The sequence below is a fragment of the Mesocricetus auratus genome, unplaced genomic scaffold (assembly GCF_017639785.1).
Source record: "Mesocricetus auratus isolate SY011 unplaced genomic scaffold, BCM_Maur_2.0 Super-Scaffold_100015, whole genome shotgun sequence".
Classification (NCBI taxonomy): domain Eukaryota; kingdom Metazoa; phylum Chordata; class Mammalia; order Rodentia; family Cricetidae; genus Mesocricetus; species Mesocricetus auratus.
This window is the reverse complement of record NW_024429198.1, coordinates 38446354-38464404: the sequence shown is the minus strand read 5'-3', so window position 1 is coordinate 38464404 and position 18051 is coordinate 38446354. Positions and strand designations below refer to the sequence as shown.

General features: G+C 38.5%; 1 protein-coding gene across 3 annotated transcripts in view; it reads right to left on the bottom strand.

The window, feature by feature from the left end:
• Neto1 (neuropilin and tolloid like 1) overlaps positions 1-18051 on the bottom strand; it is a 113935-nt gene that overhangs the window by 29962 nt on the left and 65922 nt on the right. For all 3 annotated transcript variants that reach the window (XM_013124683.3, XM_005065391.4, XM_013124685.3), the window contains exon 7: positions 3602-3830. In XM_013124683.3, the coding sequence (XP_012980137.1) occupies positions 3602-3830 (229 nt within the window). The remainder of the gene's footprint in view (positions 1-3601; positions 3831-18051) is intronic.

The window sequence follows — 18051 nt, the reverse complement described above, 5'->3', positions numbered from 1 at the left end:
CCATGTGATGCTTTATGCCAGAAATTCATCCTTCACCAGAACAGGCCTAATAGCTGCATATGCATCACTCTAAACCCTAAGTTTGCCTCTTTATGACTGATGCAGTCTATATGCATTGTGTTACCAGCAACAGGCAACAGAATAATGCACCATAAACAAAAACATCATCGCCATCGAATTTCACAGTGCAATTCCAAATTTGCTGTAGAACTAACATTGCATAAAGCCACACTAGGTGAGGAACTTGAAGGCTTTTCAATGAGTCACTTTGACACCAATATGACAACCCCCTCGCAATTATTCTAAACCACTCATTTCAAACAGAAGCCTACTTTGTATTTTCTCACAGTTTCTAAACTGTATCCAGTAGAGCATGGTTCCAATAAATAAAGCAGCACACACACAGTTCATTTTATAATGAATTCCCCCTTCACTACAAAAACACAATTCTGAACAACGATATAGAATGAAGGAAAGCAAAACGCCATGATAAAAATCTTTATGAATCATGTAATATTCTTATGATGGGTCACTTACAAGGGAGGTATTATTTTTGCACAGTTCTTGAATCTGCAAAGTTCAAGACTGATACTCCAGCAAATTTGGTCCATGGTAATAATCAGCTGATAGATGAAAATGCCACCCTGGGGCCTACAGGTTGGGAGAAGGGGTATGCCCTTTTACCGAGGATACTGTCTGTGAAGCCAAAGCTCATTAATGAGTCTTTGAAATCTATCTTTTTACAAGGGCCCTACCTCCTAAAGGCTTCCTATTGGTTATTAGATTTTTAACAAATTGAATTTGCAGGATTTATAGAAATCATCTGAATTTCACCTGACACACTGACCATATTTTGTGCAACAGCAGAGAATATTTACTATAATGTGCAAGAAAACTTAGATCGCACATGATAACTTTAGCAAAAATTTATTGCAAATGAATGTAATGATCGCAGAAAGTGTTCTTATAACACCCCTCATTCCAAGACAAACAAGCCTTCTCTCTTATGGAAGAACTTAATGGGTTGGGTGGACCTTCCTTCAATGTTGAAGGAACATTCTATATCCTCCAGACTCTTAATTTATACAGTTACTCACTAAATAGCTTTAATAGCTCATATGGTCACAGACACTGAAATACTATATTTTCTCTCAACTATACTTATGTGGTAGGTTCATAGCATGACATATTATATCATTTCTTATATGCATGCAGATTTATAACTACTCATACAAATCAATAAGCCATTTTAGAGGTAAAGGGGACCTTAGCTGACATTTCCTCCTATCTCACATACTGTCAAGCTTCCCAGTGGATTATTTTCCCCATAAAAAATGCCAAAAGTGTGAACTATGAAGTTTCATTTTATTCACTGTAGCATCCCATATGCCTGATACCTTTTTTAGTATGAGTACTGCAAGTCGTTTAATTATACAGGTAAGTGTGTTTCCCTCATAAAATGAAGTTATTGGCTCATGTTGCACTACAGTAAAATAAAATCTTGAATTGCAGAGAATGTTTTAAATTTAGCAATGTATTTTTCATTTCTCCATATTAAATTTTACAGTGTAGTAGATAAAACTTGTAGACTTTTCATGTTTAAGAGATCCCACAGTAGTTTGCCATTCCATATTTTTGACATGAAATTAGATGTGGGATCTCAGTAAGTCATGATTCCAGACTGTAAAGAATATTTTAAAAAATTCCTCTTAGTGTGGGCCAAGGGCTGAGCATCTAAAATTGTGCTTGCCACATAAGCCTGATAAACTGTTTGATCCCTGGAAGGAAAGAACCAACTCCACACATTGTGCTATGACTACCATACATGAGGTATGGGACATTCCCCACAGTTCAGTACACATATCACACAAGACAACAATAATTGATAGTATGAAACTATCACACAATACCAAGGTTAATTCTAGCCCGTCAACATGAGTGTCAACTGAGCTTTCTTTCTGTAGTGCGAACACTTACTATTCATTTCTTAGCATTTCACAAGAGAAAAAACTATCATTGACTAGGTGCAAAAATTTTGTAATGTGTACATACTTCAAAATATATTAGATATGGCAAATGCATACTGTGTTATATAAACTAAATGTAGTAAACAAAAGGTCGAGGCCAAAATCACAAAGGTGATAGATCCCATATTAACTATATTCCACAAAACATATAAATTGTAATTAATACTTTTAAAATGCAGCCCCTAGAAGACCCTTATCAATGGCACACTGCACTAAACGTAGCTGAGCAATGTGACTTGAGTCACCAAAAATTACACTAAGAATTTCTTCATATTCTAGTCTAGAAAATATGAGATTATTTTTCAAATACCATAATGAAATAAAGATCCAAGACCTCCAGCATTTCAATTAACCTCTCAGATACAGACAGAGCCTTCACCACGAATAAACTACAAACAGTTGGGCAGAATTATCTAACTCACTTGAAGTTCATGGTACTATTTAGAAAGATCAAGTGACATTCAAGGATTCTTGTGCCACTGAATGCCCGCCCGCCTGTAGAATTACAAAGGAATTAAAAGCCAAAAGTATTTTTGTGTTTTATACAACATTTATCTGAAACATTTAATAGTTCTAAACTTAAAAATCCTGGCAGCCTGTGCAGTTTCCATCAAGACATGCCTATTAGGCTCTGAATTCGTTCTCTTTTCTATTTAAACAAAATGCATAGCTTCAAAATATAAGGCTTGTAAACTGGGCAGTCGTGGCGTACGCCTTTAATCCCAGCACTCAGGAGGCAGAGGTAGATGGATCTCTTTGAGTTTGAGACCAGCTTGGTCTATAAGAATTGGTTCCAGGATAGACTCCAAAGCCACAGAGAAACCTTGCCTTAGAAAAACCAAACCAACCAAACAAACAAACAAAAATATATAAGGCTTGTATCTGTTAAAGCTGAATTTCTTGCCATTTTCTTCCATTTGCTTATATTTGTGAACCATGAAAGAGCCTAAGTTCCCTAAGAATGCCCCAATATATCTGTTCATGCAGCTTGTTATTCATTAAGCTGTAATTTTCAAAATTAAAAATAAAAAACAAAGATGCACTTTTCAGTAGCTTTAAATATCATTATGTCCCTTAGACATCTGATTTTTTTCTCTATTTCTCTGTCTTCCTAGGCAATCCTCCCTCCCCTTACCTTAACTATGGTTCTGCAGTGCCAAGCCTGTCTCGATTAAATGAGACTACAACAAGGGAAGTTTTCTAAAGCCAACATATTAAATATTTTATGAAGTTTTGGAAAACCGGTAGTTAAACTCAAGCTTCAGAAACTGCAGCATCACCTTCATATTCCTGGAAGAGCTAACCTGAAGACAAACAAAATCCACCATTTCCCAATGGAAGGGCATGCACCTGATTAAGCGAGGTTATGATGCATATAAGGAAGTAAGTACTGAGAATGTGATATGAAACTCACTGCATCAAAATGAGGTAGAAGGAACCTCACTGGTTTTAAGCTCTTATTAGGGAACACCCTGCTGTGCCCAAGCTGCATGAAGAAAACCCCATTAGCCACTGAGGAGCCTTGCCTTCTGGGATACTTGTGAAGGACAAACAGCTAAGTGAAGGAACCTTACGCTCTTGGAAGGATGTGAAGAGCATCTGAAACCTGCTGTTGCGACTGCCCTCGTCTGCCCACATGCGGATCACCCCCAGGCCTGTGCGCAGCATCACGTCATTAGCCACAGTGCTGCAGAACTTGGCCTTCAAGTCCTCCACAGAGCTGCTTCCATCATACACCGCCACGAAGTTTCTTTTGCATTCATTTGAATTCTGCATCTCATAGTCCAAGAAGCGTAAGTAAATCTGCAAAACAAAGATAAAACAATCTGCTCATTTCAAAAATGTGGAGCAAAGCGAGGACCTCCTTCTTTCTTTTCAGTCTCACAAGACAGCCCTGATTGCAATCAGTCCCATTATTTACCCTTGTGGACCACAGGCAGACAAGCTAGCGCAAAGCAAATTATCTTTAATATTTCTTTTCAAGTGTTATTACGATAATTTTTTCAAGAAAAACTTAAATGCGCCATTTCCTTTAGCTAAATATTTTTTTGCCCAGGTGATCCTGATATCATCACGTGATGTATCTGAAGTCATCTATTGTCTTCCAAAACTTATACACTGTTTAGCTTTGGGTATGGAAGTAGTTTAAAATTTTCTTTATGTATTCTTATTCAAGTTGATTTATATTGAAAAAATGTTTTTTTTTTTTGAGACAGGGTTTCTTGTGGCTTTGGAGGTTGTCCTGGAACTTGCTCTGTTTGAAATTTCAATAATTCAGTTAATGCAAGCATATTATTGCTCTTGACCATTATTAAAAAAAATGACCATTGGACTCCGTAGTTTCTCTTGTAAATCAGCTGTATGCCTTGCCACCTAAACAAGGCATTTCAACAATTTCCTAAACACTCTGTGTCTGCCATGTGGGTCAAGTCTCACCCCAGCTAGTCTGTGAGTACGAAGTCAATGAGCCCATCCTCCGGCCCAAATTCCCACTGAGGCACAGTACATACAACCATACAAAAACCTTACTCAGGCAAATGTCTTCCCTCTTCCCTTCCAGAACTGTGATTCTATTCCTATACCCTTCACTTTGTGCTCCAGCAGCAGGCTTTTGCTTGAGGGAACTGGTCCCTGCTGTTCCTAGCAACTTCTTGCAGATGTGTCTAAGTTTTTGAGTTCAAATTACTACATTCCCAGGAAACAGCCTCCCACTGGGCCAACTCACTCACTCCAGCAGCCTTTCCTTTACACCCCCCTCCCCCATGCTCACCGGAAAGGAACATATTTTAAGCAGCAGTTCTTGTGGCACTACCTTTCGAGTCAACTAACTAGAACTCCCATTTTCTCTATTTGTTCAGCATATATTTATTGGCTTTCCACACACTCGACATTGTTTTAGATATTATAAATAATAATGATGCACACAGGTTACAGTCAATAGTAAAAATTGTTTAAAATAACTCTCAAGACAAACTATGATATTGATCTAAAGTACATGGAGTATAAAACAGTAAATGTATTGTAGGTCTGAGTAAGCTGGTAATGAGCTGTGACAGCTCACACCAGCTTACCCTGACAAAGCTTTGAGAAGGAAGTGCAGACATAAAGGGGTATGAGGAGTTGAATGGAATGGAGCAATGTGGAGAATTGGAGTTTTACTCTGAATTTCATACAACAAAAGATTTCATTTGTAGGATTTCTGCAGCTTTCCAGCTACTCTGGATGAATATGAAGTTAGCTGACTTGTCAAGTCCATATACAACACATAATCTAAGGAAGTTCTCACTGTCACCACATCCAGGTCATTGCTTTATGCTATTTGAAAAAAAGACAATATCTACTACTCCCATCATCCATGTGGAGTTTATTCTTCCCAACATAATAAATTTCTAAAATTATCCACAGTATCCCAGAAATGTTCAGATTAAGAAAACCTGATTTTGTTTTGGTTCTGTTTGAGGAAGCATAACTGTTTCTAGTGCTTGGGTTTCTGAACATCCTGCTATCCACAGTAGGGAAGGAAATCTTTCCCTAAGAGCCTCGTAACTCCTTTGCTTTCTTTCTGGGGATATATAATATTTAAGTGTCCAGGAAAAAAATCTGGGAGATGTACTTAATTCTTTCTTTTTCTCAGATCTCCAAGTCCAGTCACTGTTTTTGTGAAAGATCACCATTGCCTACTTGGGTGGGGTTGCTTGGTGGGTACATAATTAATATAAAAGTGTACCTAGAAACCTTCTCTACAAATGAACACCATGGTGGCCTGAATTAATCTTAGCAAAGATAACTGAAGTATGTGGGGACAGAGATGAACTGTTATGGCGACATGTCACACAAAGGGGCTTGAAAACGAACTTCATCACGGGTTAGAAACAAGGTGGTTTGTGGTGTTATCTCATTGAAGAGAACAAGGAAGGTAGTAAAGTTTGGATACTCAAGAAAAGAATATGACAGGCTCAGTTTGGGCTATGTAAATGAGCACAGTGACACAACATTGGTCTGAGGATTAGGAACCCAGTGGTTAAAGACAGCCAGTGACACTATTATATGTTGTCTTTATTCTCTAAGTGATCAGGTTAAACTGCCTTTTAAATATTTGTATATGTAGTTCTATGGGGCTCCCATCTTGGTCAAAGAAGTTTCTTGTTAGACAATGCATTAACATATTTCTGTTTAAACCTGAATGTCCCTGCAAGGGCTTAGTAGTTGATAAGACATCTATGTATCTCCTTCCAGACTTGGAGAGCATTGCAGAAAGGGGGCAGAAAGAGAGTATGAGCTGGAAAGTCGGGACGAGCGATGTGAAATGCCATTCTCTGCAAACGGCATAGCTAGTGTATACATGAATTTTACAGCAGTGGCTACCAGTGGAAGTTCTATCCAAGATAGTGTCAATTAAGAAAATCCAGTATGGGTGTGAGGAGATGGGGCTCTCAAGACTCAGCTCTGGCTGAGGTGCTTTTGGAAACTGATGGCATCTGGTGGGGAGGAATAGTTATTTTACTTTAGGGATATGGCCACTGAAACAGCTCAGTGGATGATCCAATGTCCATTCACATATACGTAGAAGTAATTGGACTCAGAATGATTAAGTAAATATATAAATAAATACATACATACAAGGATGACATAAAGTTGGGAGGATGCCGTGGGGATTGTTTTGGGGGGAAAGAAAGTAGGTAAACGAGGTATGGCTATGGACAAGTTCACATTTACATGGGTATAAAATTTTCAAATAATAAATAAAATAAATGAAAAAGCCATAAATCTGAAAAATGGTCAATCTAATTTTTTGCCAAATGTGTCACTGTGTCTTTCACATGCTCACATGAAATGCCTTTTAAAAGAAGACATCTTTCAGATGATGTCTATTAGAAAGACAGAAAAGGGACTAAAGCCAAAACTTGCTTAAGAAATATAGTAGTAGAAAACCATCCTGAGTGAGGTAACCCAGTCACAAAAAAGAGAAACATGATATGTACTCACTCATGTATGGATTTTAGACATGAATCAGGGGAGTGCCAGAATACAATCACACGGCCAGAGAATCTAGGAAACAGAACCTTCATCCAGCGACTGATGAAAGCAGAAGCAGATACCCACAGACAAACATTGAACTGAACTCCTGGAATCCAGTGTCAGAAAGAGAGAACTGGTGGGCAAAGGAGTTAAGAGTGGGCTGGTTTAACCCACAGAAACAGTTGACCTGAACAAGGCAGAGCTCTTGGACTCCAGACTGATGGCTGTGTGGAAAGCATGGGACTGACCGAGATCCCCTGAATGTGTGTGTCAGTGAAGAGGCCTAGGTAATCTATGGGGCCTTGGGTAGTATTTATCCCTGGCATACAAATAGACTTTGAGTGCGCATGCCACAAAATAGGAGGCTCCCTCAGCCGGTATTTTTGGGGAAAGGCCTAGGCCTGCCATGGATGAAAGACAGTTACTGGAGATCCACCATGGAGGGCCTCACCCTCCTTGGCATCGGGGTGGAGATTGGATGGGGGACTGGGGGACCTGGTGGGGAGGGAGAAGGAGGAGGGGAGGGAGAGGGATCTGGGATTGACATGTGAAACAAGATTGCTTCTAACCCAAATGAAAAAATAATAAAAAAGAAATATAGTAGTATCAATGTGAGTCTCTGATACAAGAATCCGAAGTCCTGATTTTTTAGTTTCTTTTTATCGTGCTGCTTTGCTGTGTCCTGAATAATAGCAATCTGAAAGTTCTATAAAAATTACCTGAGAATCTGCCAATTTTGTAAGATAACAAAATGTTAGATGCAATAAAAAGTCAGAACCCGAGTAGTGTATTATAAACTACTCAGAAATAAGTCCAGTATAGCTTATAAGTCTCAAAAGAACATACCAATGCAACAGAGAAATGCACAGATTTACCAACCATGAAATGTCCTCCAGAAGAGGTGATACATCAGTCCATTTTTAAAAATAGAACACAAAATGACTGTGGGTATCAGCAGTTTTACTAAGTTTGACAGCAACAACAACCCACAGAAATAAAAATAATGAAAGAAAATGATTAACCAACAACAAAAACATAAAGCAAAACGGTTTTTCATTTGATACATTTAAGCCCAGGTAATTCAGTGCCTTAATGTGCCTAAACTCTTTTCTGGTTTCTTATATAACAAGGCAAAGCACATACAGGAATATTAATTCATTATTATTAGAAAGATGTTTGTGTGATGACAATTACTCTTGGTCCCAAATTAACATTTTTTACAGTTTCCAACAACAGATTATTGCAAAAAGAAATTAATGCAACAACAGCAGATTAGTGCAACAGCAGATTAATACAACAGAAGATTAGTGCAAGAATTGGTGAAGACAAAGAAAACTGAAATTTACAAAAGTCAATCAGATTTTTAAAGTGGCATGGTAGTGTTAGTGTTGCTTATGTTTGCACTTTGGATCTGCCTGACACCAAGCCACTCAGTATTCTCTGCAGTCTTAGGGAAAACTTTTAGAAAATGTTCAGTGCTATATATTCCAGAGGTGAATATTATCCTATTAAAGGGAACAAACTTTAATAAAATAAAAATAAATTGAGAAAATACCCTATAAATCCAGGCATTTCCATTTTCCTAAAAAGCTCAGAAACATGTTGATGAAGAAATCAATAATACTCAGTGGTAATAATTGTGCTGCTTTGAAATAAATGAGTATCTTAAAAAGAAACTTCAAAATTAGGGCTATTTAATTTCAAGTGGTGCAATGGTCAGAAAGTGAGTTTGCATACTGGGCTCAAGTTTTGCCTCTGATATTCTGCAGTATTTGCTTTCCCATGCAGCCAATGACAGGCATGAGCTTGTGATGAACAGCAATGGGCAGTACCTGGCTTTCATTTACTTCTGCATCTTAAAGATATTTTTTCCTCATAGAACTCAGTTTCTGAAGGAGGTACACAACTGACTTTGCTAGATTTTGTATGAAAACTTGCGACACATTTATGATTATCTTGAACTTCAACATTTCTATTTAATAGGGAAATAAAGTATAGGAGTGTGGCTTTCGTTTCACTGGAAAGAGAACTGTCCATGCATAAACTAAATTTATTTCAGGAAAAAAACTGATCAAAATTTTCCTCAATAGCTACAGTCTCAGTCATGTAAAGTAGCTCCTTACTGATTTCAAAAGTATCCTCCTGGCCTTGGAGGCAAACTGCCAGCAGCCTACCATAAATATCAGCCAAAAACCTTTGTCGATGTGTATTTTTATGAGAATAAACTTAGCTATTTGTTTATGCAGGAGAAAAAATAAAATGTCTTAATTATGGAAACAACATATGAGAATTTTTGCCTCAGTGGACATCTAAAAGTGCTAAGTGTATATATTGAGTGTAATATGGTAGACGTTTTATTCAATTATCTTTTCCTTAGAAAATTAATCCAACATCTGAAGAAATGGATCTGTAGTTAAAAGCACTTTTTGATCTTGCAGAAGACCCAAATTCAGTTCCCAGCACCCATTGCTGGTGGTTCATATCTACCCGGATATCTAGCTACAGGGGACCTGCTTCCTTTTTCTGGTTTCTGAAAGTGCCTGCGTTCATGTCAGCACGTGCACACATACACACACACACACACACACACACACACACATTAATAAACACATAGTTAAAATGAAATAATATAAAAATACAACAAACATTGATCATCTACTGTATCTATGCCTTAAATTATTTTAAGAAGCTTTGACTTCATCCCACAAGCTTGGGTTAGCCCAAGTATGCATACCAATTTTCTAACCATAACAACACTTTAATATGAAGTAGCCTCATTTTAAAACTACTAAGATAGTCACTATAGTAACTAACATCTCGAGTTCTTTGTATACTTTGGAAATCAGCCCTCTGTCAGATGTGCGGTTGATGAAGATCTTTTCCCATTCCATGGGCTGCCTTTTTGTCTTGTTGACTGTGTCTTTTGCCTTACAGAAGCTTCTCACTTTCAGGGGGTCCCATTTATTAATTGTCAATATCAATGTCTGTGCTACTGACATTATGTTCAGAAAGTGGTCTCTTGTACCAATTCATCAAGGGTACCTTCCACTTTCTCTTCTAAGAGGTTTAGTGTGACTGGATTTATTTTGAGGCCTTTGATCCATTTGGACTTAAGTTTTGTGAATGGAGAAAGATATGGATCTATGTGCAGTCTTCTACATGCTAGCATCCAGTTATGCCAGCACCATTTGTTGAAGATGCTTTCCTTTTTCCACTGTATGACTTTAGTTTTTTTGTCAAAAATCATGGTTTTCAATTTGATTTCATTGGTATACCTGCTATTTTTGTGACACTACCAAGAAGTTTTCAGGACTATGGCTCTATAATGGCGTTTGAAGTCAGGGATAGTGATACCTCCGGAAGATGCTTTATTGTACAGTGTTGCTTGGGCTATGCTGGGTTAAGTTGAATATTGTTCTTTCAAGTTCTGTGAAGACTTCATTTGGGATTTTGATGGGGATTTCACTGAATCTGTAGATTGCTCTTGGTAAGATTGCCATTTTTACTATGTTGATCCTACCTATCCAAAAGCATGGGAGATCTTTCCATTTTCTGGTATCTTATTTAATTTATTTATTTAAAGACTCAAAATTCTTGCCATACATGTCTTTCACTTGTTTGGTTAGCATCATCCTAAGATATTTTATGTTGTTTGTGTCTATTGTAAAGGGTGATGTTCTCTGATTTATTTCTCAGTCTGTTCATCTTCTCTCTATATATATTAGGGCTACTGATTTTTTTTTGAGTTAATCTTGTATCCCAACACTTTGCTGAACGTGTTTATCAGCTGTAGAATTCCCTGGTAGTGTTTTTCGGGTCACTTATGTAAACTATCATATCATCTGCAAATAATGAAAGCTTGACTTCTTCCTTTCCAGTGTGTATCCCCTTGATCACCTTTTGTTGTCTTGTTGTTCTAGCTAGAACTTCAAGAATAATAAACTCAAGAAGCTAGCCACCTAAACACCATACAATCCAGTTAAAAAGTGGGGTACAGAAGGAAACAGAGAATTCTCAATAGAGGAATCTAAAATGGCTGAAAGACACTTAAGAAAGTGCTCAACATCCCTAGCCATAAGGGAAATGTAACTCAGAACAACTCTGAGATACCATCTTCTACCAGTCAGAATGTCTAAACTCAAAAACAACATGTACAATTTATGCTGGAGAGGATGCAGAGAAAGAGGAACACTCCACCATTGCTGGTGGGAGTGCAAACTTGTAGAACCATGTTGGAAATCAGTATGGCTATTTCTCAGAAAAATGGCAATCAGTCTACCTCAAAATCAAGCAATTCCTCTCTTGGGCATATACTCAAAAAATGCACATTCAAACAACAAGGACATATGTTCAACTATGTTCACAGCAGCATTGTTTGTAATAGCCAGAACCTGGAAGCAACCTAGATGCCCCTCAACTGAAAAATGGATGAAGAAAATATGGTACATTTAGACAGTGGAGTATTACTCAGTGTGGGAATAAATGAAATCTTGAAATTTTCAGGCAAATATATGGAAATGGAGGAAAACATCCTGAGTGAAGTAACCCTATCACAGAAAGACAAGCAGGGTATATACTCATACATATATGGAATTAGACATAGAGCAAAGGGTAACCATCCTACAATCTACACCACCATAGAAACTAGGAAACAAGGAGGATCCCCAAGAGAAGGATGCATGGTCCCCTGAAGAAGGGGAGGGGGACAAGAACCCTGAGAAAACTAGAAGCACATGGGAGGGAGAGGAGGAAAGGAGAGATCAGGAGGACTGAGATAGGGGAGGGATTAAGGAGGGGAAGAAAGGAGATGCCTTGATAGAGGGAGCCAGTATCTCCTTGGGGAGAGGTCTGCCACAGGGGAAATGTTTGGGGATCCACAGGGATGACCACAACTAAGAATCTAGACAGTGGTGGAGAGGCTGCCTTTGCTGCCCTTCCTACAGAAAGAGATGATGACTACCTTGGTTGCCATTCCTAGAGCCTTCATCCAGTAGCTGATTGAAGCAGAAGCAGGCACCCACAGCTGAACACTGAGCCCAACTGGAATCCAGTTGCTGAGAGGATGGAGAGATGAGCAAAGGAACCAAGATTGTGTTGGAGAAACCCAAAAAAACAGTTTACCTGACCTAGTGAGAGCTTGGAGACCCTAGTTGTAAAGCTGGGGAATAAGCATTGAACAGAACTAAGTCCTCTGAATGTGGGTGCCAACTAGGAGGCAGGGGAGTCTATGGGACCTATAACAGTGGAACCAGAGTTTATCCCTAGTGGACACTGGGAGACCATTCCCTAAGGAAGGATACTATTGCAGCCCAGACACATGAAAGAGGTCCTAGGCCCTCCCACCAAATCATGTGAAGGGCTTTGATGGTCCCCTATGGATGGCTTCACTATTCTTGGGGAGGGGGTGGAGGTGGGGGTTGGTTGGGGGTATAGGAGGATGGAAGGGTGAGGGAATGGTGGGTTGATTCGTAAAATAAGAGCGCTTCTAAAAGAAAAAAAGAAAAAAGAAGTCACTGTGACTGTAGTCAGTGTATAGGATTTGTGACACAATGACTATAAAGAAAAGACTTATTTCAGGTAGAAAATGGAAAAATAAGGAAGAAAAAAACCCCCTCTATTCCCTCTGTGAAGTAAAAAGAAAATAATAAACAAATAATATATAACTCTAGTGAAATAGTAAGATCCAAATCTTTTCTCAGTGAATCATTTTGATGCATTCTTTTCAATCAATCACAGAGAGTTGGAATTGACATGATGATTCTTTGAACAAAGACATGGGAAACTTCAGAACATATAAGCCATTTCTGGGAGTATCTGTCTTGCAAATAGCACTAACATGGAAAAAAGCACTAACATGCAAAGTAAGTAAATTTAACTTACTAAGCAATGCATTTACAAAGAAATTTTAATACGAGCAGTTCAGGAGTTCCTCCTCTTCCATCATAATTATATGAAAAACACATGCCAAGGCAATTATTTGAGACTTAAAAGAAAGCCTATTCACAGTAAATACAAGTTGAATTATCTATGGTCTGACATGTGTTATTCATGGTTTCAAGACCTCACAACATTTTGAAGCACAGTCTACAGGCCTGTTCCCAGGGCTTTGTGGTTGTTGTTTGTGACTGAACAGGTTGAATAATGTATGAATTTGGAATATTGGAAATCTCCACTTGGAAAACATAAAAAATAAATAAAGCAAATTTTGATGTAAAAATATTAAAGAGAGCTATCTGGGCCTGCCTTCCAGTGCCTGAGGACTGCCTGGGAACTGCCAGAGAGCCTCCCCTCCTGGCTGGGGCTATGCACACCAGATTCCTGGTCTTCTCTTCCACCAACAGGACCAAAGGACCAGGAGCAGTGCCTGTAGACCTCCAGTGGGAGCCTACCCACCCGGACCCCAGATTCCCGGTCTTCTTCTCCACCCACGGGACCTGGACTAGGACCAGAAAGAAGAGAACTACCAAAGTATTGGACTTGCTTGTACCCACCGAAATGGAGCTCTGATCCCCTGACCACCAGACTAGTAAGGGGCTCTTTCTGCACCCACTCGAAGAAGGGATGAGAAAGAGACAATACAAACACACACAGCAACAGAAAAACAAACATGGAAGGCAGCTATGCTCACCACTATACTACCAACGCAACACAGGAAGTTGAGGGGGTGGGGGTAGAATAGGGGGAAGAGGGAATCATAGGATCGAAGACAGATCTGGCACCAGAGCAACCTCGAGGGATCTAAAGGGATAACACCAACTGGCAAGCTAAGCAATAGTGGAGAGACCACCTCGAATGCCCATTCCTGATAATGAACTTGATGTCTATAACCATCCGGGAGCCTTCATCCTGAGACTGATGGAAGCAGAGGCAAACACACAATTAATCACTGAACTGAACCCAAGGAACCCAAGGAACCCAGAGAGAGGAGTGATGAGCAACTTGGCAAAGAATGGGCTGGCAAAACCAGCAGAGACAGCTGATCTGAAAAGGGGAGAGTAACATATAAAGGCAAACCTATCAGAATTACACTTGACTTCTCCATGGAAACTCTGAAAGCCAGAAGGTTCTGGAAAGATATTCTACCAACACTAACAGACAATGGAAGCCAGCCCAGACTACTATATCCAGCAAAGCTTTCAATCACTATAGATGGAGAAAACAAGATATTCCATGAAAAACTAGATTCAAGTATTACATATCCATTAACCCAGCCCTACAGAAAGTTCTAGAAACAAAAAACCAACCCAAGGAGGTTAAGTACAACCAGAAAAACATAGGCATTAGATAATCCCACCTTACCAACAGCCAAAAGAAAAAAAGGGGGGATTCCACTCATAATTCCATCAACAACAACCATTCCAAATCAAAGAAGAATAAGCAATCAATGTTCATTTATATCCCTCAATACTAATAGTCTTAACTCACCCATAAAAAGACACAGGCTAACAGAATGGATTCAAAGACAAAACCCAACATCTGCTGCATACAAGAAATGCATCTCAGCCTCAAAGACAGACATTACATCAGAGTTAAAGGTTGGGAAAAGATTTTCCAATCAACTGGACCCAAGAAAAAAGCAGGGTAGCATTCCTAGTATCTACCAAATTAGACTTTAAAATAAAATCAATCAAAAGAGATGAAGGAGGTCATTATATACTCATCACAGGAGAAATTCACCAAGGTGAAGCTTCAATTCTGAACATCTATACCCCATATACAAACGCATCCATATTTGTAAAAGAAACATTACTAAAACTCAAATCACATATAAAGCCACACACACTTAAAGTGGGAGACTTCACCACCCAACTCTCACCACTACACAGGAATACAAGACAGAACCCTTAACAAAGAAGCAAAGGGGCTAATAGAAGTTATGACCAATTTGGGATTAGCAGACATCTATAGAAAATTCCATCCAAATATAAAAGAATATACGTTCTTCTCAACACCACATGGAACCTTCTCAAAAATCGACCACATACGTGGCAATGGGTACAAAAAAATTGGAATAATTCAATGCATCTTATCATACTACCATGCATTAAAATTCAACAACAACACAAATTGAAGAAACCCTACAAACTCATGGAAATTGAATAATGCACAATTGCACCATTCCTGGGTTAAAAAAAGAAATAAAAAAGAAATTAAAGACTTCCTAGAAGTCAATGAGAATGAAGACACAACATACCCAAATATATGGGACACTTGGAAAGCAGTGCTAAGAAGAAAGTTCATAGCACTAAGTGCCCACATGAATAAACTGGAGCATAGTCACACTAGAGAATTAACAGCACAACTGACAGTTCTAGAAGAAAAAGAAGCAAGCTCACCCTGGAGGAGTAGATGCCAGGAAACAATCAAATTGAGGGCTGAAAACAATAAAGTAGAAACTAGGAAAACAATACAAAGAATACATGTAACGAATAGGTGATTCTTTAGGAAAATCAACAAGATAGACAAAACTTTATCCAAAATTACCAAAAGGCAGAGAGAGAACATACAGATTTCCTAGAATTCAATGAGAATGAGGACACAGCATACACAAACTTATGGGACACTTTGAAAGCAGTGTTACAAGGGAAGCTCATAGCACTAATTGCCCACATGAAGAAACTGGGGAATAGTTACACTATACAGTTAACAGCGCAGCTGAAAGCTCTAGAACACAAAGAAGCAAACTCACTCAGGAGGAGTAGACACCAGGAAATAATCAAATTGAGGGCTGAATTCAATAAAGTAGAAACTAGGAAAACAATACAAAGAATCAGGCATCGAAGAGCTAGTTCTTTGAAAAAAAAATCAACAAGATAGACAAACCTTTGTCCAAACTTACCAAACGGTAGAGTGTGAATATGCAAATTAACAAAATCAGAAACGAAAAGGGGGCCATAACAACGGACTCTGAGGAAATTCAGAGAAGCATCAGGTCATACTTTGAAAACCTGTACTCTACAAAATTTGAAAATTTAAAGGAAATGAACAATTTTCTGGATAGCTATCACTTGCCAAAATTAAATCAAGAACAGATAAGCAATTTAAATAGACCTATAATTCCTATGGAAATAGAAGCAGTCATCACAATTCTTCCAACCAAAAAAAGTACAGGTCCAGATGACCTCAGTGCAGAATTCTACCAGAAATTAAAGAACAGCTTATACCAATTCTTCTCAAAGTATTCCACGCAATAGAAGCAGAAGTGTCTTTGCCAAACTCTTTCTACGAGGCTTCAATGACCTTGATACCAATCCACACAAATACATAACTAAGAAGAGAACTTCAGACCAATATCCCTCATGAACTTGGATGCAAAAATGCTCAATAAAATGCTGGCAAATCAGATCCAAAAGCACATCAAAACAATCATTCACAATGATCAAGTAGGTTTCAACCCATGATCATCTCACTAGATGCAGAAAAAGCCTTTGGTAAAATCCAACACCCCTGCATGATAAAGGTCTTGGGGAGATCTGGGATAACAGGAACATACCTAAACATAATAAAAGCTATATACAGCAAACCAAGAGCCAACGTCAAACTAAATGGACAGAAACTCAATGTGATTCTGCTAAAATCAGGTACAAGACAAGGCTGTCAACTCTTGCCGTACATTTTCAATATTGTACTTGAAGTTCTACCTAGAGCAATAAGGCAACAAAAGGAGATCAAGAGGATACAAAACGGAAAGGAAGAGGTCAAACTTTCACTATTTTCAGATGATATGATAGTTTGCATAAGCGATCCAAAAAGCTCTACCAGGGAACTACTACACTTGATAAACACTTTCAGCAAAATGGCAGGATACAAAATCAATTCCAGAAAATCAGCATCCCCAGTCGACAAAAGGGCTGAGAAAGAAAACAGAGAAATATCACCCTTTACAATTGCCACAAACAACATAAAATACCATGGGGCAATGTTAAGCAAACAATTGAAAAACCTGTATCGCAAGAACTTTGAATATTTAAAGTAGACATCAGAAAATGGAAAGATCTCCCATGCTCTTGCATAGGTAGGATCAATGTAGTAAAAATGGCAATCCTGCCAAAAGCAATCTACAGATTCAATGCAATCCCCATTAAAATACTAGCACAGTTTTTCACAGACATTGAAAGAACAATAATCAATTTTGTATGGAAAAACAAAAGACCCCAGATAGCCTAAACAACATTATTCAACAAAGCAACATCTTGAGGATCCACCATCCCTGACTTCAAGCTTTACTATAGAACTGTAGTCCTGAAAAGAGCTTAGTATTGGCACAAAAATAGACAGATAGACCAATGGAATCGAATTGAACACCCTGATATTAACCCATACATGTATGAATATCTGATATTTGACAAAGAAGCTAAAAATATACAATGGAAAAATGAAAGCATCTTCAACAAATGGTGCTGGCATAACTGGATGCTGGCATGTAGAAGAATGTGGATAGATAGATCCATGTCTATCACCATGCACAAAACTTAAGTCCAAATGGATCAAAGACCTCAATATAAATCCAGCCACACTGAAACACTTATAAGAGAAAGTGGGTGGTACCCTTTAACGAATTGGTACAGGAGTCTGCTTCCTGAACATAACATCAGTAGCACAGACAATGAAGTCAACAATTAATAAATGGGACCTCCTGAAACCGAGAAGCTTCTGTAAGGCAAAGGGCACAGTCAACAAGACAAAAAGTCAGTCCACAGAATGGGAAAAGATATTCACTAACCCCATATCTGACAGAGGGCTGATCTCCAAAGCTTTCAAAAAACTCAAGAAGCAAGTCTGCAAAACACCAACGGATCCAATTAAAAATTGGGCTATGGAACTAAATAGAAAATTCTCAATAGAGGAGTCTAAAATGGCTGAGAGGCATTTGAGAGAGTGCTCAACATCCCTAGCCATCCAGGAAATGCAAATCAAAACAACTCTGAGATACCATCCTGTCAGAATGGCTAAAATCAAAAATACTAAAGACAGTTTATGCTGGAGAGGTTGTAGAGAAAGGGGA